The sequence below is a fragment of the Apodemus sylvaticus genome, chromosome 9 (genome assembly GCF_947179515.1).
Source record: "Apodemus sylvaticus chromosome 9, mApoSyl1.1, whole genome shotgun sequence".
NCBI lineage: Eukaryota > Metazoa > Chordata > Mammalia > Rodentia > Muridae > Apodemus > Apodemus sylvaticus.
In genome coordinates, this window is record NC_067480.1 from 78969543 (window position 1) to 78992360 (window position 22818).

The following is a 22818-nucleotide window of genomic DNA, read 5'->3' on the forward strand; positions in this document are numbered from 1 at the left end:
TATGGAAGCTCATTTTGGCCTTAATACCTTTTGAGAACTCTGTTACTGGAGTTTCCACAAAACAAACAAACAAGACTACTTCGGCTCTGGGTCCTGATGCCTTTTCTAATTTACAGAAAAACAACAGAAAATATATTAAACAGGCCTGGAGTGATGGCTCTACAGCTAAGAGCACCTGCTGCTCTTGCAGCGGACTAGAATTGAGTTCTCAGCACCCATGTGGGATGTCTCACAACTACCTGCAATTCCAGGCTATCTGATGCCCTCTTCTGACTCCTACATGCGTGAGGTACACATACTCATATACATACATACATACTTACATACACACATACATACTCACATATATGTATACACATATGTATACATACATACACACATATACGCATACTCACATATACATATACACATACATAATACATACACTCATATATATATACATACATACTCACATACACACATATATATATACCTAAATGTACATATATACATAATACATACACACATACATACATTTATACATATATGCATTTAAAAATCTTTAAGAATATACAAAATGAAAAAAAAAAGAATATACAAAATGAAAAATAGATGATGTATAGTTGGGGCCCTTCTCAGTCTGTCTATGCCGTCTCTGCCACTATGTTACAACTGACAGAAAGTTTTCAGTTAGCTTTCTCATTGCTGTGACCAAAACATCCACAAGAACTTGAAGAGAGGCGTACTTTAACATCTTCAGAGGCTCCTCCCCATCAACAGTTGTTTCATACCCCTGGGCAGAGTATGTGGGCTTGAAACAGAAAGAGAAGGAAGCAAGAATAAGGAACACCCTTCCCTCCAGTTGCCTAGTTTCTTCAGCTAGGCCCAGCTTCCTAAAGTTTCCAGAACCTCTCAAATAGCACCACCTGCTGGAGACCATGGGTTCAACAGGGAGACTGTGGGGTAATATTCTATACTCAAACCATAACACAGTGGTAAGACAAAAAGCCAGGAAGTGTGTGTGCATGCCTCTCTCTCTCTCCATCTCTCTCTCTCTCTCTCTCTCTCTCTCTCTCTCTCTCTCTCTCTCTCTCTCTCCCTCTCCCTCTCCCTCTCTCTCTCTCTCTCTCTCTCTCTCTCTCTCTCTCTCTCTCTCTCTCTCTCTCTGTGTATGTGTGTGTGTTGAGGCAGAGTCTCATGTCTCCCAGGGTGGCCTTGATCTCTCTATGTGGTCCAGGATAAAAGGATGGCCCTGAACTCCTGACTCTCTTCCTCTACCTCCTCAGGGCTGGGGTGGTAGCTTGTGGCCCACCAGGCCTGGCTGATGCAGTGCTGGGGATGGAGCTTCAGGCCTCATGCACATTAGACAAGCATCCTACTGGCTAAGCTGCATCCTAGTCCCTGTCTTCACTGAAAAGAATGCTTACCACCCTCCCCTAAGTCATCAGCCAGGAGAGGAGTCTCCCCCTGCCCTAGCCTTCTCTCTCTCTCTCTAGTCTTTCCTGTTCCTGCCTGATGCTGGCGACTCTCATGCCTCATTCACATGCAGAGCTGAACTCATTGTGTCTGTTGGTGACTTCTGTGCGGTCAGCACTGTATGTTATGATTTGGGGGGGGGGGGCTCAGACCAGCAGTGATCACACTTTGCTAGAAGGAAGCTTTTGTTCAAGGGCACAAAACATATGAAGGTCCTTCTACCACATACGTTAAGGGAATCGTGGTAATCTCCAGGCTTGGTGGCAAGTGCCTTTACCCACTGAGCTATTTCAATAGCTCCTGTTTTGGGGGTTTTGGTGGTTTTGTTTTGTTGTTGTTTTGAAAATATGGTTTTATATAGCTCAGGCTGCTGCAGACTTGTTTTGTAGTCAAGGATGATTTTAACCTTTGACCCATCTGCTTCCACCTCTGGAATACTGGGACTACAGGAGAGAAATACCACATCCAGTTCATGTGGTCCTGGACATTGAACCTGGGCCTTCCTATAATCTTGGCAAGCACACTACTATATGAGATATATCTGCAGGTTCCTGGCAGTAGAGACCAGATCCTTGGGTGGGGACCAAAGGGCAAGCGCCTCTTCTCTTACACATTCCTACAGGGATCAACACTTGAAAAAAAGAAAGATAGCTTTTTCAAATTGTGTGTGTGTGTGTGTGTGTGTGTGTGTAAATGCCAGTTTCTCTGGAAGCCAAAGGCATCTGCTATCCCGTGGAACTCAGATTACAGACTCTAGTGTGGGTGCTGGCAACCGAACTGGAGTCTTCTGCAATAATAGCTGTGCACTTAACAGAGCTACTTCTTCAGCCCAGGACAACTACTTTTTAAGAACCCTCATTTTGAAAGCACTCCATTGTACCTCCACACACTCAAGTCACCTTTTCAAGCACAAAAGCAGGAAGAAGACATCTTGGTTATACTGAAAGCCTTAGGGGTGACTAGTCAGAGCCCCCTTCATTCATTACCTAGGGCTTAGATCTAGGTTCTAAGCTTAGATTCTCTGGGTTCTCCACACAATGCAGAAATCGTTGCTCAAAGGTGTAAGCCCTTTCTACCTGCATCCACTCTAAAAACCTTCCTCCTCTTATGGACTAAATTCTCTTCCCAAATGTTGGTTGTTGAGCTCATAGTTTATTCCAGGGAGTCATTGGTTGGCCTCATACACACCCTTCAAAGAGGAACACTATTAGTCACCCTAATGGACACTCTTCTTATCAGATCAGTTTCCTCAAAGACTCCGGCTGGGCAACGCCAGGCAGCTTGGGTGGTGTTAGGAGTGGCCACTGGAATGGAAGGCCGTGGTGACCAGGACCAAAGTTCTACATTGCCCCTGATTACCCAGGGCAATGTGTCCTTCACGATAAAGCAACTGTTGTGTTTTGTGTGATAGAAGGCACACCCCTGCCTGACCTGTGATTTTGGTCTCATCTCCAAAACCAGCCTCAGACTCTGGGAGACCTTAGGCCTTCTGCCCCTGTCCCCAACTCTGGCTCCTTATGTTTATGTCAACAGAGTGGTTACTAGAGAAAGCAGGCTTGTGCCCGCCAGGGGGTGTCTGGTGCCCAGCCCAGCCAGTTGTTTGTGTTCCTTGTCTCAGTAGTGACCAGAGGGGCAGCACGCCTGGGTTGGGTCTCTGGGCAACACACTGTTAGGGTCCCAGCTGTCCCTGAACATAAAACACTCACTCTGTCAACACACTCCTAAGGTATCTTCTTTCACAGAGTAAGAATTTAAAGGTTCCCCTGATGGGGCTTCTATTTTCTGCCAGCCCCTCTGCTGGCCTCTCCCCTTCTCAGGGAGAGCGGCTTTGTACCCTCCAAGGGCCAATGAACAAAGGAATGTCTGTTCCTGGCCTGACCCCTCCTCCTCAGCCACCAGGAGGACCCTGAATGTTTTCTGAAGTGACCATGGGGAATAGTCCATGGAGGGAAGGCTGCACCCTTCCCTCAGTGTAGCCAAGCTCCTTCCAGCTACTACCACCAGCAGAAAGGGGATGTGAAGAGAGGCCAGGAGTGACCCCACTTTGGTTTCCATCCAAACTCTGGGGTGTCTCTATACCTGTAACCACAACACTTAATGCTGCTCAGCCCCAAATATATTTCAGGGCCAGCTTTCTCAACAAGAACAACTCCTTGGCAATCTGGCTCCCCCTCATGCACCCCCCTCACCCCACCCCACCCCACTCCACCCCTGTTCCTCTCCCCATCCCATTCCTCAGATGGCCTGGGAGCCTGGCAGCAGTTGTGACTGCCTGATAAAGGCTAAGAACCTGGCTCTGGAAGCCAAGAGTTCTACTTCCCTAGCAGGAGGGACCATCTTAGGCCAGTCACTCAACCTCCAGGACTCAGTTTCCTTGTCAGTATCTGAAACAAGACCAGCCAGAAATAATGTCCTGGTGAGGAATAAAGTAGTTCATTTGCAGGTGTTCAGGGGAGTATCAAGCTAGCAGCCAGGGATGATGAATGTCTTCACTCCGAGCTACTGAATTCCAGGCATCATGACATAGTGGGAAAAGTCTGGGCTGCGATCAAATATCAGCACCCCACTAAACTCCTTGTACGACCTTGAATCAAATACCTTGCTGTTCAGTAAGAGGACTCATAGACCATCCCCCGAAAGGCTTCAAAGGGGACAGGGTGTGCTGGCCCTAAAGAGAATATAGGGGCAACCGCGTGGGGAGGAGCCAGGTTTCTGGCACCTGATCCCCCCTAGATTAGCTGCTGCATTCTGGGCCCCGTGAGAGAAACTAGCCTGATTTGGAAAGAAGAGCCAGGAACCGGTTAGGAATCCAGGTCCCTAGGAGGTGCTATAAATAGCCAGCACTGGCCAGAGGGCCTCCAGAGGGTAGGAAAGCTGGAAAGAACCCATGGAAAAGGAAGCTGCAGTCACCAATCTGGGGACAAGCCCAGGGCATTTCCCAGAAGGTCTAAGGAAAAATTATCTAAGGGTGTTTGTTGTAGAAGCAAAGGCCAGCCTAGGCTACCCTTACACTCTCTCCAAGTCCCTCAGAGCCACGGAGAGGGTCAGGAAACTCCTGCCAGCGTTCATCAGAGCTACCTTGTGGTCTTTGCCACCCACCCTACATCAGCATTCCATTCCTTAGAGCAATAGCTCAGGAACTTGAGAGGGAAACTGAGGCCCAGAGATGTGAAGTAGCTGCCTAAAGATCCCGCCCTGAGGCAGGCTAAGATGAGGCTCCTTTAAGGCCCTTTTACTTCCTAATTCAAGGTTGATTTGAGAACCAAGATGTAAGTACAGGTCCTTAGGGACAAAGTCTTTCCCTGAGGACAAGTGAGCAGACAGGACCTGTCCTGCAGAGATCTAGGACCCTTCCCAGCTGATCCCAGCACATCACCATAACTGGAAAGATGATAGGGAGTCGTATATACAATGGTTTCTTTTTCCCATGTCCAGCGTATGTGTTTATGGTATGGTATTGTATGGTATGGTTAATATGTGTGGCCATGCATGTTCATGTGCATGTATGTGGAAGGCCCAGGGCTGATCCATCACTCTCCCATCTTACTCCACTGAGGCAGGGCCTCTCAAGCAAACAGAGCTCAAGATACATCTAGTCTTGCAAGTCAGATCTCTCTGCCTTATGAGGCTGGAATTACAGGTGAACCAAGATATGTATGAACCTGGCATTTCTCTGTGTTACGGATATCCAGACTCTGGTCCTTGTGTGGCAATCCCTTCAACCACTGAGCCATCCCCCTGCCTCATCTTTACAACACTTTTGATAGGCCAAGAAAGAAATATCTGGATGCAGCCGGAGAAATGAGGCTGGACCTAGACTCAGAAGCCCTGAACACAAACCCATGCTGGCCTTACACAAATCAATGTCCCTTTCTAAGCATTCAGCCTCTTGACTTGCAAACAGAGCCCCATAAGTCACATGCGTGAGACTGAGTGGGATGGGGCGTGCTTGAATGTTGGATTATTGCCCCCAGATGTTGTAAAGATACAGGCGCTGCGTATTCCACTCTGCATTCTTGATATTCACTGTGGCACCTGGTTCATAGGCAGCCTCAGCAAATGTTGATTAAATCAAAGAATGAGACAACCGCTTTGCACCCAAATGCTGTGTGCTTCTGTCATAACAAACGCTCAGTGCTGTTTACAGCTGCTACTGGCATGGCTTTGTGGTCATGGGCGCTATTTCCTCCAACCCGTGCTTGAGTCTCCTGAGATTTATATTGTAATCTCCAGACGTGAATACTATCTGTAATCGGTTGAATGAGTGGAAGAAACACATAACTTGTTGTCCGACTAGAAAACCTCAGGTTACAAAAGCAACATTTGTAGTCATTCTGATGGGACAGCAGGGAGGCAGCGTGGCCATCCTGGGCACTATAAAGGCTCACAACACATGCAAATGGGTACACTGTGCTGCTCAGAACTCCAGAACTCTGGGAAAGGGAGTCCCACACCCAGCCCAGCCCGACTCCTCTTCTCTCTCTCTCTCTCTTTGACAGAACCTCATGTAGGTCAGGCTAGCTTTAAATTTGTTAAATAGCTAAAGATGACCTTGAACTTCTGGTCTTCCTGCCTTTACCACCCCAGTGCAGGATTGCTTTCCCTCTGGTTTATTCCCTGCTGGGAATCAACTCGGGACTTTGACCCATTAAGCAAGCACTCGACCAAGTTGTGTACCAAGCCTTTCTACCTGCAACTGAGATTTCTCATTTCAACCAGCAGGTGGTCTTGACCACTTTTACATTTCCCTGAGAATTCTAGAGCATTCCTGCCACCAAATAGAGAAATGTGGAGGGGGGCACACCAGGCACTCATCCCATGAGTGCCCAGACATCCTCAATGTCATCCTTGCTCAACTCACTCTCGAGATGGCTTGATTGGTCTTCTAACGGGTCCCCCAGTATAGCATAGCATAGCATAGCATAATACATCATAGCTTGTTGAAGGGTCTCTTATAGGCCAGGTTGCCTCATCCTCAGTACATAGTTAATGCTGCATCCTCCCAAATGCTAGCCTTGCACTCTGCCTCACTACACTGACCCTGAAAACCCAGGAGTGGAGCATATATCCCAACATGTCCACAGCCTTGTCTCCTTCTGGCTTCCCTTCCTAGGACTCTCCAGTCACTCTGCTGTCCCTGCTGCTTCCTGGAGCACAGCAGGAAATCTCAGGGCCTCTGTTCCCACCCCTAAGAATTCTCCTGCACATATCTTTCCCTACCTCTTCCCCCACCCCCTCCATGTCTGCTGGCAAAACTTTCCTTTGAGATAGTCAGATGAATGCTTCCTTTGTCTCCTCCAGACTTTTCCGTTTCTTTCCAAAGTCCTTCCCTATTAAAACACAATCTCGGTGCTGAAGAGATGGCTCAGTGGTTAAGAGTACAGATTGCTCTTGCAGATGACCAGCACCCACCTGGGGCAGCTCATAACTTCCTGTCCTTCCACCCCCGAGGTATCTGACGCCTTCTTCTGGCCTCTGCAGACACCTGCACTTATGTGCATATGTGCACGCAGGGACCTGCACACAAACAGATAACTAGAAATAAAAAATAAGGGCCAGGTATAGTGGCACACGCCTTTAATCCCAGCATTTGGGAGGCAGAGACAGATGGATCTTTGTGGGTTCAAGGCCAGCCTAGGCAAGACAGAGAAACTCTCAAAGAAAAAAGGAAAGAAAGAAGAAAGAAAGAAAGAAAGAAAGAAAGAAAGAAAGAAAGAAAGAAAGAAAGAGTAAATACCTGTTTAAAATGTAATCTCACCCTTCGTCTTTTCCACATCCTTCCTTGCCTGTTCTCCTCAGCACTTACCAAAACATAGGCCATTTTTTTTTACATATAACAGGTGATGCCTGGAAGCTACAGGACTGTTCTGCACCTCAGTGCCTGGAACAGTTCCCAGATCAGCACACATTTGTCAGATAGGCACAGGACTGATGAAGGGGACGAAGGCTGAAAGTTTGCCTCTTGCACCAAACTGGACTTTAAACCTACCAATGCCATTTGACCTCAGCAATGACCCCAACCGTTTTGTGAGCTTCAGAGTCCCCACGTTTACCATGATAAGAACACATGTTGCCTCCCAGGACTTTGGAGAGTCTTATATAGACTTCTACAGGTAAATCACTAAATTCATTGCCCATTTAGAAACTTTGAAACTCAGTAAATATGACATTACTACAGCTATACGCGTAGTGGTCAGCAACTGGAGAGACAAACTTGATCTGCAACCATGAAAACTGGAACTTGGATCCCAGCACCAACAGAAAAGGCTGGGTGGCCTTGAAACACCTGTAAGCTGGTTTCTGAGCAGGGCAGAGGCCTGAGGGCGGCTGGGGCTTTACTGCCTTCTACTCTCAGACTGTGAGGTATTAGGTTTAGGGAGATATCCTGCCTCAAAGAAATAGGTGGAGACTGCTAGAGGAAGACACCTGATCGGGGCTTCTGGCCGATGCACACACAGAGGAGCATAGGCTCATGCGCATGCGCATGCGCAAACGCGGGCCTTCCCGTCCACTCACCCACCTGGGCTCACAACAAACATCAACATTCAGACCCCAAGTAGCAACAGACATTCTCCTCTCAAGTCATTGGTTTCTAAAGCATGCCCCACAAAGACCCTCTTTTCCTGAACCCGAGTTCCCCCAACGGGAAATGGCCGGCATCTCTACAAGTTCCTCCTTCATCACAGGTCTTATCTGTTTAAAACAATGAGAGGCCTTCTCCTCTAAAGCTCAGTTGAGCCTGGGTAAATGAGAGAGGAGAGATGGCAAAGAGCTAGCCCAGCCCTCCCCACCTGCCAGCTTCCTGTCTGCCTGCTGATAAATAGGGGAATGCTCATGGCCAGAGTTTCCATTCCCCCACCACCCTGTCACCCTGTCAGTCATCCAATTAAAAAAAGATGAGCTAGACAGTTCCAGGGGCGGAGCGGGAGGCCCTGCTTATAAAACCTGCAGCTGAGTTGTGGGGAGCACCAAACCTGGTCCTCTCTCTGTCATCTCCAGCCAGGCTTAGCTGCTGACAGCTGCTTGGGACTCTGCCGCCAGGCCCTGGCTGGCTTGGCAGCCTCTCCACTTCTCAGCCACAGTCCCGCCATGGCTCAGAAGGAAGAGGCCGCTGAGGCTGCAGCACCAGCCTCTCAGAACGGAGATGATTTGGAGAACCTAGAAGACCCTGAGAAGCTGAAGGAGCTGATCGAACTGCCGCCCTTTGAGATTGTCACAGGGTAAGCCTTGTGTGGGGCCTGGGTCTTCTGCCTAAGAGAGTGTGGGGTCTGAGCAGGCTATGGAAGGTTAGGACAAGAATAGCGGAAGCCAAGGTCAGCTATGAGAGCTGTGTCCAGCATGCTAGCAGGAGGCTTCAGGGCAGCAAAGGCCTCTTGTCTTTTTTTATTTTATTTATTTATTCGAATCAGTGTTTCACCGTGTAACTCTGGCTGGCCTGGATCACACTATGTAGACCAGGCAGACCTTGATCTCATAGAGATCCTCCTCCTGCCTCTGCCTCTTCATTGCTGGGATTAAAAGCACATACTACTAGGTCCAGCTACTCTGGGCTTTTTAGGGTGACAACTTGGACTCTGTAATCAGAAGGATGTAGGAGGAGTGCCTCCAGAATGGAACCCACAGAATGAAACTACATGACAGTCTCTGACAGTGTGCAAAGGCAGGATGGGTGCCACACTGAGAGAAGTTTCTGGAAGAGTGGTGGTACAGATGCTGTGGAGAGGGAGAAGGAGCCCTAGTGGCAATCTGGACTTGTCTTGTATTGGACATCACCTGCCCGTGCATATAGCCCAATCCCAACAAGTTCAGTGGTGATGGCATATTTAAAGATGGCCCCAGCAAGACAGTCATCTCTGAGACTGCAGGTGCTAGGAGCATAAAACACAGCCTATAGCCACTGGGCTCACATCAGTCTACAGGGTCCCCTCTTGTCCAGATTGTGCCATCCCCAGAAATGAAGGCAAGTAGCCTTCCTCCTTCTCTCTCTCTATTCCTAGAGAGGAAGATACCCCGAAATCCAAGGCAGAGTAAGAAGGGACTGGGAGGGCAAGCTCCCTTCCCTGAACCGCGGCTCCCTTCATAGCAGTCTCCAGCAGTGCGCAAAGGCTGGGTAGGGGCACACCGAGGCTCAGGAGGGACAAAGGCATGAAGGAGGAGAAGCAGCCCTGGGGAGTAGTTTGGACTTGCTGTTTCATGTTTGACCTGTGCAGCCCGAGGTCTGGCCTCCGTTTTCCTATTTCTATCATGAGGAAGCTACCCGACTTGATTCTTAATGTCCCTTCCTGCTCAGATGTTTTCTGACTTCTAAGAGAGCCCAAGGGGAAATATTGCTTGGTTTCTGACGTGTGAGCAGCCGTTGAGCTTCCATTCACTCTTGCTCACCCAGATAATCTTGCTCTCGTCCTAGGATTAAGGGAACAGCTGGGCACAGACTAATATAGACACAGGGAAAGCCTAGGACGAACAGGCCAGCAGGGTCCTCCATTGCTGTGGCCCGCCTGCGGCAGAGGACCCTTTTACTGACACCCGAGCATCCTGGACCGTGCTGTCCTGGGTTCCACACATACCTTCCCCTCTATGCAACTTTTGATCTCCCAGGTACAGGGCAAGGTGGGCCAACAAAAAGATTAGACTGTTTTTTGACGTGAGTATGTATTGGGGTCCCAGGCAAATAGAGCCTGAAGGGTCTCTGAAGTAACTGACATTTGTCTAAGGCTTCATAATAAGAAAATATGCTTATTAACCCTCAGGTAATACAGAGAGAGACCGAGACAGAGACAGAGAGATACAGAGAGAGAGAGACAGAGAGAGAGACGGAGAAAGAGAGGAGAGAGGGAGAGAAAGAGGTAAGGAGAGGAGAGGAGAGGAGAGGAGAAGAGAGGAGAGGAGAGGAGAGGAGAGGAGAGGAGAGGCTAACTCAGGAAGACTAAACAATATATCTAAGACCACAGAACCAGGGAGCTGTATGTCTTGGGACTCCTAGGCAAGTGTCTTGCCCATGGGTCTCCCAGGTAATCAGAGTTAGAGTTTTCTATGACTCTCGGCTCAGAGAAAAGAGGCTCAGAGGGCCACCATTCTGAGATCTCGGAGCACTTCTGGATGGAGGTGGAGCACTGGGTGTTTCCTGGATACAGACAGCAGCTGTGGTGATCTGTCTCTTGGGCCTCTCTGGAATAACAGATACTTAAAATAGCCCAGAGGTGTGGCAGCGCCTCTGCAGGGCCAGTAAAGATGTCTGGCCTTCTTATCCTTTCCAAAAAGCCATCGAAGCTGCTCTTTCCTAGTCTAGACACCACAGGGAACCAGTCTAAAATGCTCCTTAGATTTAGGCTGAAACTAGAAGAGTAGGGGGTACAGTAGAAAGCAGTCCTGAGCACAAGAACAAAGAAAGATGGTGGAAGACTCTAGAAAGGATCTCAAACCACGGTGTGTGCTGAAGGCAGATCCTCCCATCTGGAGGGGAGACTCTGCCCGCCTCTTCCCTGGCCAGTATCCAGGGATTTCCACTGATGCCCTGAAGTCTTCACAGTGCAGGATTTACACGAGAGAAATCAACAAATGTCTCAGCAAGTGAAGGAGCTTGTCCTGTAAGCCCAGCAACATGAGTTCGATTCCCAGAACCCATACGAAGGTGGAAGGAGAGAACTGACTCCACAAAATTGTCCTCTGGCCTCCAAACAGGTGGCATGGCATGCCCAAACTGGTGTCCACACTACACAGCATGTGCAACAAACATACATACACACAGTGATGATGATGATAATGGTGGTGGTGGTGGTAAAAAATCATGTTACAACTTAGGGGATTTTTTTTTCTTTCCCTCAAAAAGCTGGGTATATTTCTCTCAGTTCCAGAAGTTTCTCTTTCTGTGGTTTGGTTAAACTTAGGGTGGCTCTTTGAAAGATATGACCTGAGGCTTAGAAAAGAGATCATACATTGATACGAGCTACAACTTATTAAGTGTCTGCTATTGCAATCTACTGTTGTTCAAAGTCTCAGAGGTCAGATTACTCAATCATCTGCATATAGAAATAGACCTCAGAGGGACAGGGACTTTGCTCAAGGTTAGCCAGAGTCATAGGGCACAAACCCCAGGGCCTTATGACTACAAATCATTGCACTACCTCCAAGCAAACCACAGAGGCCTTTCACAGTTACAAATATTTGCCACCCATGAATTGCTCGCTTCCTGCTTGCTTCTGTTAGAATAGCTCTCCTACCCGAGAGCAAGGACTCTCGCTCATCACTTTATCTCTAGCTCTCAATTGGTACTCCATAAATATTTGTCGGGCAAATGAATGGACCTAATGAATGAGCACTTTGGTGAGTTAGGCTCTCTGCAAGCCACTGTGACAGGAAGCGAAACGGAGAGAGGGATGCTTACACAGAGAAGATCAGAATACAGAGAGACTCGCAGTTCTCAGCACAGACAGAATTTTTCCGGCACGGCCTTGCAGCAAGCACAGGGATGCTTGAGGACAACATGATCCCCATCTTTCCATCTCTGCCATGAGTGACCCTGGCCAGCACCGTCCTTGTAAGCGTGGCATCATGTATGATTCTGTAGAAAGCATGGCTGGCTGTCACAGGGATTATGGTAGACTGAGGATAAATGGCAGAATGAGTTTTCTTTTAACCACATCTTATTCTTCTACACTTACTTATTTTACTGTATGCTAATGGATGCTTTGTTCACATATGTGTCTATGCAGTGAGCTTTCAACATCAGTTGTGTATGTGTGTGTATCTGTGTGCACACATTCGTGTGAGCATGGGAGCATGCACACCATGATGTGCATACATGTAGACATCAGAGGAGATCCCCCTTGAGGGTCTATCCTCACCTTCACCTGTGTGAGGCAGGGCCTCTTGTTTTTTCCACTGTGTCTGATCGCTGGCCTGTGAGCTGCCAGGGAGTCTTCTGTTTCTGCTTCCCACATTCCTGTAGGAATGCCCGGATCACAGACAAGGGCGCTACCACATCTGACTCTTGACTCAGGGTCAGAGGATTCAAAGTCGGGTCCCAACTCTTGCGCAACAAGCACCTTAGCTGCTGAGCTTTGGTTTTTCTGAGACTGGGTCTCACTATGTAGCTCTGACTATCCTGGAACTAATTAAGTAGACCAGGCTGCCTTCCAGTTCACAGAGATCCACCCATCTCTGCTCCGACTCCCAGTGCTGGGTTAAAGGCATCGGCTATAACACCCGCCCCCTATTCTTAATGCCACATTTCCCTGCCCTGGTCTCTGGGGCATGCTGGGGAGTGTACTACTAGAACCAGGAAATAGCCTACGGCTGCCACCCTGGCCTTCAGGGAGGTCAGCAGTGTGGAAAGAGTGTCTCCCACAGAGAAGGCACAGACTTCCTGCTTGCATTGGGCAGAGAACTTCGTGCAGCCCTGCAAATCTAGCATCCTCTCCGTAGTTCTAGAACCTTCCGCTTTGCTCTGTGTCCCTTTCCCTGAGCAGCATCCCATACTGAACAAGCCTGAGGAAGGTGGTCACTGAGAGCGGTGGCTCCTCCTCTAACACAGGTGTCGCACACAGGTCTGGTGAGGTCAACCTGAGACATGTCAGTATCTGTCTTCGGTCCTGGGTGGACTTTCCACTCCAGGGTTACTTTTGTAGAAAAAAAAAAAAATTCTCATCTCTGACCAGCTAGATTCTAGGGACGCCTATGCTGCTCCCTCTCACTGTATATTTGTGCTTAGGAAACACAAATATTTTAAAGCTTACACCTTAGAAAAAATACATACTACATACGCCCATATTAGGTCCCTCCATCCCCCCCCCCCCCGGCTGACTTTTTTTTTTTTTTTTTGGCTAGATATTAGGATTCTGGTTTGTTCTGTTCAGTGCCCAGTGCAAGCAGTGCCTAAAAGAGAGAACTGGAACCACACCCCAGGTCTACACCTGAATGAGTGACTAAATACAAAGAAACAAGACTTCCGGCCGATTGTCACTTTAGCCTACCCCCTCAACACACATGCGCACATGTACACAATTACACAGAGGGACGAATTTATACTGCTTCTTTAGCAAGGAAAAATACTGAGATGGAGAGTGATGCTTAACCACACTGTGCTATTAGGAAAAAGGTTTACAACGGAGAAATTAGATGCCTCTGCTTCCTTTCTTCCCCTAAGGGGCTAAGTAGTCTTGGCTTATCCCGTGTTTCTCCAGTTGCCTGAGATACCCATGCTACTTGCTCCCTGCATTGATGTCAGACCTAGGCCAGCCCTTTCCTGATTGAGGTAGTCCACAGGAGGCCAAAGAACCTCGCTTGACCTTTATGGTCCTTCTGACCTGAAAGCCTTAGCGAGGAGAGGAGCCAAAGCAGCCAAGGAAGCTCAGGCTCTAGCCAAGCCAAAGGAAAGTGTAGGCCGCAGGGCCTCCCTTGAGCAGCTAGAGCAGAGGCCCTGTGAGGGGCAGGCTGGCCCTGGGCTGCTGGCAGGACTGGGTCAGAAATGGATATTTATAGTGAGGTGACCTTTCTTCCTCTCCCATGGGTTTAGGGTTTCTGGGTCCTCTCTTCATGCTTGAGAAAGAGGAGGAGGGGGCAAATGTCAGAGTTTGGGTGGGAGGGGCTTCAAGCAGTACTCAGTTCTTGTCCATTGAGCTAGCTTGCTACTGTTGGCTGAGCCAAATTCCTGCTTTTAGCGAGGCTACAGAGGATAAAGTTGAAGCGATGCTTTGGACATGTGGGGGAGGGGAAGAGTACCAGGAAAAAAAAAAAACCCGAAGTACCACAAGGGGCAGCTACTATAAAAGGCCCAGGCCCATAAAGTAGACATAAAACTTCCAACACCTCCCTCCCCCAAGATCCTACACAGGGGTGGCTCTGGGTTGGTCTTGGGTAAGGGAAGGGAGGAATCTTGCAAAAGTCTTTAAATACAAAAAAAAGAGAGTTTGGGTAAATACATAAATAAATAAATCAGCTTTGTGTCTCTGGGAAAAGAAATCCCTTTTCAGGAAGCGAGCGGTACAGAGCTGGAGGGCAGTGTGGTGGGTGAGTGGAGCTATGTAACTGGGAGTATTCTTCCAGTTCCAAAGAGGAAAGACATCGGTGATTGCTCCCAATACAATGTGAAGTAAATAATAACCTCTTTCACCCAGGGATGGAGGGGCTTAAGAGCTAAATATAGCCCTGAAGGAATCCTGAGGCTGGGTCCTCAGACCGATCCATCTTCATATTGGAAATTTTACCTTGCCGGCAGGGAAGGTGGGAACATGGGGCGGGGTGCACTTCCTGGGTTCTAACAGTCAGTCGACTGCTTCTCCTTAAGCAGCCAAGGTCTAGAACACTAGGGGCTCCCCTGAAGCCCCAGAGTCGGCTGACCTTCCCAGGTAGAAAGAAGAAGCAACGACAGGCTGACAGGCGCAGAGTGAGTTAGTGGTGTCCCTGGCCATGTTCTGCAGCAGGTGCAGAGATTTCACATTTATTCTGTAGCACTGGGGATCTTGCATGCTGGGTAAGCACTCTCAGGGAGCCACGCCCCAGCCTGGAGACCAGTTATAGCAAGGTAAATAATCCCTCTGGCAGGCATTTCTCCTTTCTGTAGCTGCTTGTGTTACGAATGCTAATTATGTTCCCCCAAAACAGTTTGCACAGGAGGGTCTGCACACACCTTCTGGGGACCTGCCCTCAGTTGGTTCTGATTGGTAAATAGATATGCCAGCAGCTAATAGGGTAGAGAAGCAAGGAGATCACCCTGGGCCCTGGGCCAAGAAAGCAGGGCTCAGAGGGCTGTACAGATGGGTCTGGAGTGGCCAAGATGGAACATAGAAGCCAGTACGTGCTAACTCAAAATTAGTGACGGGAGGTAGATTCCAGCAGTGTGGAGGCTAGGCAGTGTCCAGCTATTGTGCTGCATAGGGCATATTAAAATACAAGGGTGTGTGTGTGTGTGTGTATGTGTGTGTGTCTTTCATTTGAGAACATAAACCATTGAGGCCGGCAGTGACACGGTCACCAGGATTTATTAATTAATAATTAACTCAATACCTTTCCACTCCCAATTTAGAAAAAAAAGAAATCTCATTTTTATTGGCCTCCAAACCCATACAGGTCTAAATTTTAGGAAAACACTCAGAGATGAGAAAAGTAAGAAGAATCTTTCAGCGTCACAAAGCTGCCTCAGCAGGTAAAGGCTCATTACCCACGCTCCATCCCCCAGGCCCAACTTTTCTCACATGCTGTCTTCTGATTTCCACACACATGACGTGGCACGGGTGCCTCCTCCCCATAAATAAAGAAGTAAATATAATTTAAAAAGAGTGCCTGGCTACTCCTACCCCTTTCGTTGCCTGATACAACTCTCCCCTTAAATCTTCTGCTTACCAAGTTCACCGTCCTAAGGCATCTAGCTCAGGCTGTGCCCGGCCGTACTGCATAAGTCAGCGCCACGTCATCACTGTGATCTTCCCTGGAGGTTCCCCGCAGCACACTTTTCTTCAGGAACTGGAAAACATTTTTGTACGGTCTCATGAATCAAGATGCAACTTTCAAGAGCTTCCATACATTGTCCGAAGCTTACCCTCATCGTAACCAAATGCAATGGAAGAACACTTTCCTTGGCTCACAGTCTGAGGAGATATAACCCATCAGAGCCTGGAAGGTGGGAGTGAGGTGGCTGGTGACAGGGCGTCCACAGCCGGGAAGCCGGAAGCAGGAGATGCTGCTGCTCACCTCACTTTCTCTTTTCTTCCCTTTCTATCAGCCTGAGACTCAAGCCCATGCCATGGGCCCTAAAATTCAGGATAGTTCTTCCCTTCCAAGGTAAATCCCCCTGGAAACACCCTCACAGACATGCCCAGACATGCCGTCTCTGGGTGATTCTAAATGTAGGCAGGTTGACAGACTAACGTGACTAAGGTCACACTGCAGAGGTTCTCTCCTGCCCAGTCCTGTGAGGAGGTTCTAGCCTTCTTGGCCGTTTATTTACGTCTCTGCAGTCTACCTAGGTTCTAGCTGCTGGATGGAGGCTAAGGGCCAAGTCTTTCAAGACTGAAATGACTCAAGCTTAATTACCCTGTGGTATACCCTCGGTAGACTCATCTTACAGACAGTGCTTAGCCCCTGATCACGTGAAATCCCGAGAAGCAGCCAATAGGAGAACACTGGATTACATGATAGAGGCTATTCCATGGCCAAAACGCAATCTATGTGCGCTTCCATGAGAAAGGCAGGCCTGGGGTGCTCTGTAAAATCTGTCTTGCTCTATCACGGGAAATTTCACAACCTCCTGCCTTATTGTGGAGTGTGCAGATGGACTGGGGGTGGTGCAAACTTGGGAGGCTAAGGTAAGATGAGCTGGAGTCCCAGGCCAGTTGGGCTAACTGGACCCTGTTGAGAGAAAGAAATGAATGGGGTGGGGAGGCAGTGGGACTAGGTCAAAGGTGGACACATCGGGCCACTTCCTAGTGGGGTAATCAGAATACAAACTCAAATTCAGATTAACTCTGTCCCTCCCATTGAGCTCTATGTAAGAGATTTACATTTGCACCAAGCATGGTGGCTCATGCCTTTACTCCCAGCACACAGAGGTGGATCTCTGTGAGTTCGAGGCTAACCTTGTCTATATAGTTCATTCCAGGACAGCCAGGGCTATATACAAAGGCCATATTGTTTTCAATGGGTGGATATTTTTATACTGATGTGTATATGTCACTGAATATGTACAGGTGGCCTTGGCAGCCAGAAGAGTGTGTCAGACCTCTTGGAACTAGAGTTACAGGTAGTTGTGAATTGCTAAACATGGGTACTAGGAATCAAACTCAAGTCCTCTAGAAGAGTAGCAAGCCCTCATAACCTCTGGGATCCACTCCGTGTGTGTAATCAGTGACAGCATAGACACGGCTCACTTTCAGTAAGAATGACTGGGTCTTGGAGACCTGCCTGCCCTGGGTCCTAGGAACAAAGACTCACCATTCCCTTCTTCCCTGCCTTGTCCCCTTGACCTACAGGGTGCGGCTGCCTGTCAACTTCTTTAAATTTCAGTTCCGGAACGTGGAATATAGTTCCGGGCGGAACAAGACCTTTCTCTGCTATGTGGTGGAGGCACAGAGTAAGGGAGGCCAAGTACAGGCTTCACAGGGCTACCTGGAGGATGAGCATGCAGGCGCCCACGCTGAGGAGGCTTTCTTCAACACCATCCTGCCAACTTTCGACCCGGCCCTGAAGTACAACGTCACCTGGTATGTGTCCTCCAGCCCCTGTGCAGCCTGCGCTGAGGGAATTCTCAAAACCCTCAGCAAAACCAAGAACCTGCGTCTGCTCATCCTGGTGAGCCGGCTCTTCATGTGGGAGGAGCCAGAGGTCCAGGCCGCTCTGAAAAAGCTGAAGGAGGCCGGCTGCAAACTTCGCATCATGAAACCCCAGGACTTCGAGTACATCTGGAAGAATTTTGTGGAACAAGAAGAGGGTGAATCCAAGGCCTTTGAGCCCTGGGAGGACATTCAGGAGAACTTCCTATACTATGAGGAAAAGTTGGCAGACATCCTGAAGTAGGCAACAGAGCTCAGCCTTCTGTGAGTTTTCCTGATGCCCTGGCACTGTCTCTGTATTAACTGTTCACTTGAATAGAAAGACTTTGAGGTCAGGTAGGAAGAAATGCAATTTTCATGAGCTGCATTAGTATGAATTGGTTGTAGAAACATTCTAGAACATTGTTTCATTTCCCCTTTCCTCTGAATCCTTCTACCCAAATTCAAGTCTTGGAGGTGGAGATGGTTCAACCATTAAAAGCACTGGCTGCTCTAAAGTTTGGCTCCCAGCACCCACACTGAGTGGCTCACAACCACCTGTGACTCCAGCTCCAGGGGCCCTAACACTTCCGGATTCTGGACACTAGAATACACTTGCTCATATCTACACACAGATGTACACAAATATAAAGGACGGGCTGGACAGATGCTTAGGGGTTAAGAACACTGGCTCTTCTTGCAGAGGCCCCAGGTTGATTCCTAGCACCCACATGGGGGTTTAGGATAACCCAAACTCCAGAGACTTCAAGCCCCTTACTGTTTGTTGGCTGCTTTCTAGATCCCTAGTTCCAAAATCACCACCTCTGTTCTTGTGTAATACAGGGTTTTCATTCTTGAGGGGAATTTCTCTTCTCATTTTTTTTTTCATTTATTTTTTTTAATTATATTGTGGGTGTTTGGCTTGCATGTATTTTTGTGTACCGTGTGTATGCCTTGTACCCAAGGAGGCCAAAGGAGGGCATTAGATTCCCCCTGGAACTGGAGTTACAGGTAGTTGTGAGGCATGTGGTGCCAGGAAAAGAAACCAGCGCTCGTAAACTCTGAGCCATCCTCCCGCCTTGGATTCTCTTTCTGATTTGAACCGGATCTGCTCTCCTGCTTTCAGAGGGCTGCTCTTTGAGTGGCTCAGTGATCATTTTGTGGATGTTTAAGGCTAGGGCATTCTTCTTACTGGGGATCGCCATGAGAACTAACTCGTGGGGATTCAAACTCCATTAGGAGAGCGTAGTAAGCTACCAGAGTGTCTAAAGGGTTAAGAGGTGTTTGTAACTATAACAGCAGCTTAGAAGTAGTCTCCTACAGATGTCAAGAGGTGATGGGAGAACTGGAAATAAAGATGAGCTGTTTAGGCAAATAATCAGGACACAATTAAGGCCAATTTGGCCTCTTGCTGAGGGTAAATTAGACTCTCACAGAAACAGGCCAATTATCCTCAGGAAAGAGGGTAAAGGATCCTTCACTATCTTTTGAATTTGGTCTGATCTAGTTTGCTCCAGCAGAACTGCTGTGACTGAACCCTTTTCCAAGGCCAGAGTTATTGATCAAAATCTCCCAGTGATGGCGAAGGCTCCTCACTGCACTCCTACCCGAGTTTAATTTTGGAACGGCTCCTGTATTCATAAAACATGGACGCAGCATGCGTTCATGAAGATCATCCAATTTGTTTCATGTTTCTTGCTTCCAATGCCCTTAAGAGAAGATGCCACTTCGCAGACATGTTCTGGAAATCTGATGTTCCGGACCTGCCTGTTGGCAGGGGTTTGCCATTAGGCATCCACAGGGGGTGCCCAGACATCCTCAGGCAGAGCATCATCCTAGTGGACACGCATTCAGTCTAGTCTTCTTAGCAAAAGGACAGAGCAGAGACTTGAAGTAGGTAGGTTCACACCATAAAGTAACGCAGGACACACTGGGTCATGACAGCAGTAAGGAGAGATTCAAGGATGAGCCCTGAAAATACAGAAGTTGCTATTAAAATTCCTCAAGGACTTTTGTTAGTGTAAGCACCACTAGCCAGCATAAGACTCACCAGAAAGGTGGCTGCTGACTTAATTTTAACCCTGAGGTGTTTTCTTTTGCAATCTTCAAGGGGGAGAGGGATATGGTGCTGTGTACCTATAATCCCAGCCCTCCAGAGGCAGAGAGACAAGAGGATTATGAGTTAGAGGCTTTCTTGAGTTATATGAAGTCTCAGGCTAACCTAAGCTACCTAATGAGACCTTGTCTCAAAAATAAAACAAGAGTCAAAACTAAACAAAAATCCCAAGGGTTCGGGTTGTGGGTGTAGTTTAGTGGTAGAATGTTTACAAAACCCAAAGATTTGTGCTGGAGTTGTGAAATACTTGGCTAGCATGCATACATACTGGATTCAGTTTCTAGCTCTGATAATAACAATAAAATAAACTGAGTGTGGCAGTCTACACCCATGCTCCCAGCACCAAGAGGTGAGGTAAAGAGAATGGAAGAGTTTGTAGGCCAGCATGGGCTACCTACCCTATCTCAAAAACAAAACCAAAAAGCCTCCCCTTCCACACTTTTAATGAGGTTATATTTACTTTATTTGTGTATGGCAGGGGCACATGCCAAGGCACAAGCATGGAGGTCAGAGGACAACTTACCAGAGCTGGCTCTGCTTCCACCATGCTAGTTCTGGGAATGGAACTCAGGTGCTGGGCTTCGCTCCTTGACTGAGATCTCTCTCCAGCCCCTTTGAAGATTTTTACAGGCCAGTTCTGCCAGCTACCAAACTAGCAAGTCTTCAGGGATTTATTTTTTTCATTAAAATTGTGAATTTCAATGATGGGATCACTGGGAGTTTTAACTGATACTCAGTAAATAATCCAGTATGAGGGAAAAGTACATGTCTAAGTCAGCTTGTCTTAAAATAGAACATTTTGGGCCAGGTGCTCACCACTAGTCCTGAAGACCTGAGCTTCATCTGTTGGACCCACATACATAGCAGAAAGAGAGGACTGATCCCCAAAGTTATTCTTCAACCTTCAAACCTGCATGCCACCCCCTATACACGTAAATAAATGTAATTTTAAAAAGAATTTAACTCCTTGGGTATACAGATATGACCAGAATTCTTGAACCCATTAGCACCCTTCTTTTGGCATATCTGTGGGTCTTCTAAGTTCCTGAGGGAAGGTCAAATTTAAGCCAAGACAGGGCCTAAATGCCCCTAAAGGGCAGGGCAGCCAGGTCTCTTTTCCTCCTCCTCCTCTTCTTCTCTCCTCCTCCGCCTTTTTTCAAGACAGGGTTTCTCTATATAGCCCTGGCTGTCCTGGAAATCCACTTGCCTCTGCCTTCCAAGTACCATGATTAAAGGCATGCACCACCACTGCCTGGCCAGCCAGCCCTTCTTAAAGTCCACTAAAAAGCAAGCACTTTTCCAATACAATTTATCTATCTCTTATTTTTATCTTTGCTTTAAGAAAGACTAGCAGACTAGCCCAGGGGAAGCAGAGGTAGACAGATCTGAATTCAAGGCTAGCCTGCTCTGTGTAGTAAGTTTGGAGCCACACAAAGCTACAACAGCAGAGTGTACTATATGTTTAACTCAAGAGAACAGAATCCAAACAGATTTCCGGGGTTGTGGTAACCACACCAAAGCAATGAAGGAAACAGTCCCAACACCAGTTCTCCCAGGAACCACAGGAGGTCCTGGAGAAGACATCCAGGGTCTTTTAGGGAAGGCACAAAGGAACTTTAGTTATCTCAGAGGGTTGGCTGTTGGGGGTTAGTTAACAAGGCTCTCAGTAACCTGCTGTTTCCCATGAAGGTCTGCCTGCTGCCACTCAGAGCAATGACTTGGATGGCCTCCAGGACATGCCTGGCTTCCTGATTCTACATGGAGTTGGACATCTAACACCAACCAATTGCATTGGACAAGACCCTCCCTCAGAGAACTCAAAACACACCCCAGGCCATCACTTATTCAACCATGGCTTTTGTAACATGGCGATTGGAAGAAGGAAAATGAAGAAAAGGTGGAGGGTCTTCCTGCCTCTCCAGGGGTGCTGCCTGAGACAAAGGTCCTCAGAGTCAAGGTACTACCCGTGAAATACATCTAGAAAAGTGTTTTGAATTGGGCTGGCTTTTTTGAAAAAAAAAAAAAAAAAAGACAAGATAGCAACATCAATAAAGGAAATAGTGGTTTTCTGTGGCCTGTTCATTTAAGAAAGTGGGACACTGGGAAGTTCCCATGAACAGTGAGTGGACTCCTAGGTGCAGGGATATTGTAGGCTAAAAACCAAGCCATGACATTAGGAAGATAAAGCCAGGTCTTGACAGTGAAGATCTTGCTCTCCCAGGCTGAATTCTCACCACGGTCCTGACCTGAAAATATCTCCTCCCGAGGGCGGGGGAGACGGCAATGGCTCAGAGTGTAAAATTCTTGCTCCAAGTATGAGAACCAGGCTCCAGATCACCAGAACTCGCATGAAGTAGGATGTAGAAGCGTGAGTCTGCCCTCTGAGCACGAGATGAGGGCTGGAGAACCGTTGGAGGTATGTGGGCTAGCCAGCACAGTACACCCAGTGGCAACCAGGAGACTGATTCACATAAGGTAGGAGGCATGCAGCAGCAGAAAGTTCACAGTTGACTAACAGGTTGAATATGCAAGGTCCTCATTTCATCCCTATCACTACTGAACAATGAATGAAAGAAAAATATATGTTCCTGGAATTGTTTGTAAAGGAGAGCTTTTCCTTCCCTTTGATAATATGGTGGGGGAACATAAGGATCATGGAATTTTATGAGATATCCATATCACAAGGGCCAAGCAATAAGCAACTTTCTTCTCCCTAAAGAGGGGGTCAAAAGTAACAGCTAAATGGTCAGACACACTGTGAGACTCTTAGAAACGATGACAGGAGGTTGCAGGGGTCATTTCTCAAAAGGTTTGTCTGAGTCCTCTGCAGAAGAGAAACCCTGTATGTCTGGGTGTTGGGGTGTCAGCCAGACTCTAACTGGGTTTCTGAGGAAGTGATTTCCATTCTATCGTCAGGTCAGCTCTCCTTTCCTCGGGCTTCATGGGTGAGAAGAATTTGACCCAAAGGCACTTAATCACATTCCCACCAAGGTCCAGAATGTC

The 22818-nt window shown here is 47.9% G+C and overlaps 1 protein-coding gene across 1 annotated transcript; it reads left to right on the forward strand.

Moving 5' to 3' along the window:
• Window positions 1-8433: 8433 nt before the first annotated feature.
• Window positions 8434-21850, forward strand: Apobec2 (apolipoprotein B mRNA editing enzyme catalytic subunit 2). The gene is made up of 3 exons (XM_052192921.1): window positions 8434-8675; window positions 17421-17984; window positions 21505-21850. Exons 1-2 carry the CDS (start codon window positions 8545-8547, stop codon window positions 17962-17964), a joined length of 675 nt encoding a protein of 224 aa, XP_052048881.1. The 5' UTR covers window positions 8434-8544; the 3' UTR covers window positions 17965-17984; window positions 21505-21850.
• The last annotated feature ends 968 nt before the right edge of the window (window positions 21851-22818 follow it).

Excerpts from the sequence above, each read along its gene's own strand:
- Apobec2 (XM_052192921.1), top strand. The coding sequence starts at position 8,545 with ATGGCTCAGAAGGAAGAGGCCGCTGAGGCTGCAGCACCAGCCTCTCAG. Across the intron at positions 8,676-17,420 it reads CCCTTTGAGATTGTCACAGG|GGTGCGGCTGCCTGTCAACT; the intron begins GTAAGCCTTGTG and ends CTTGACCTACAG.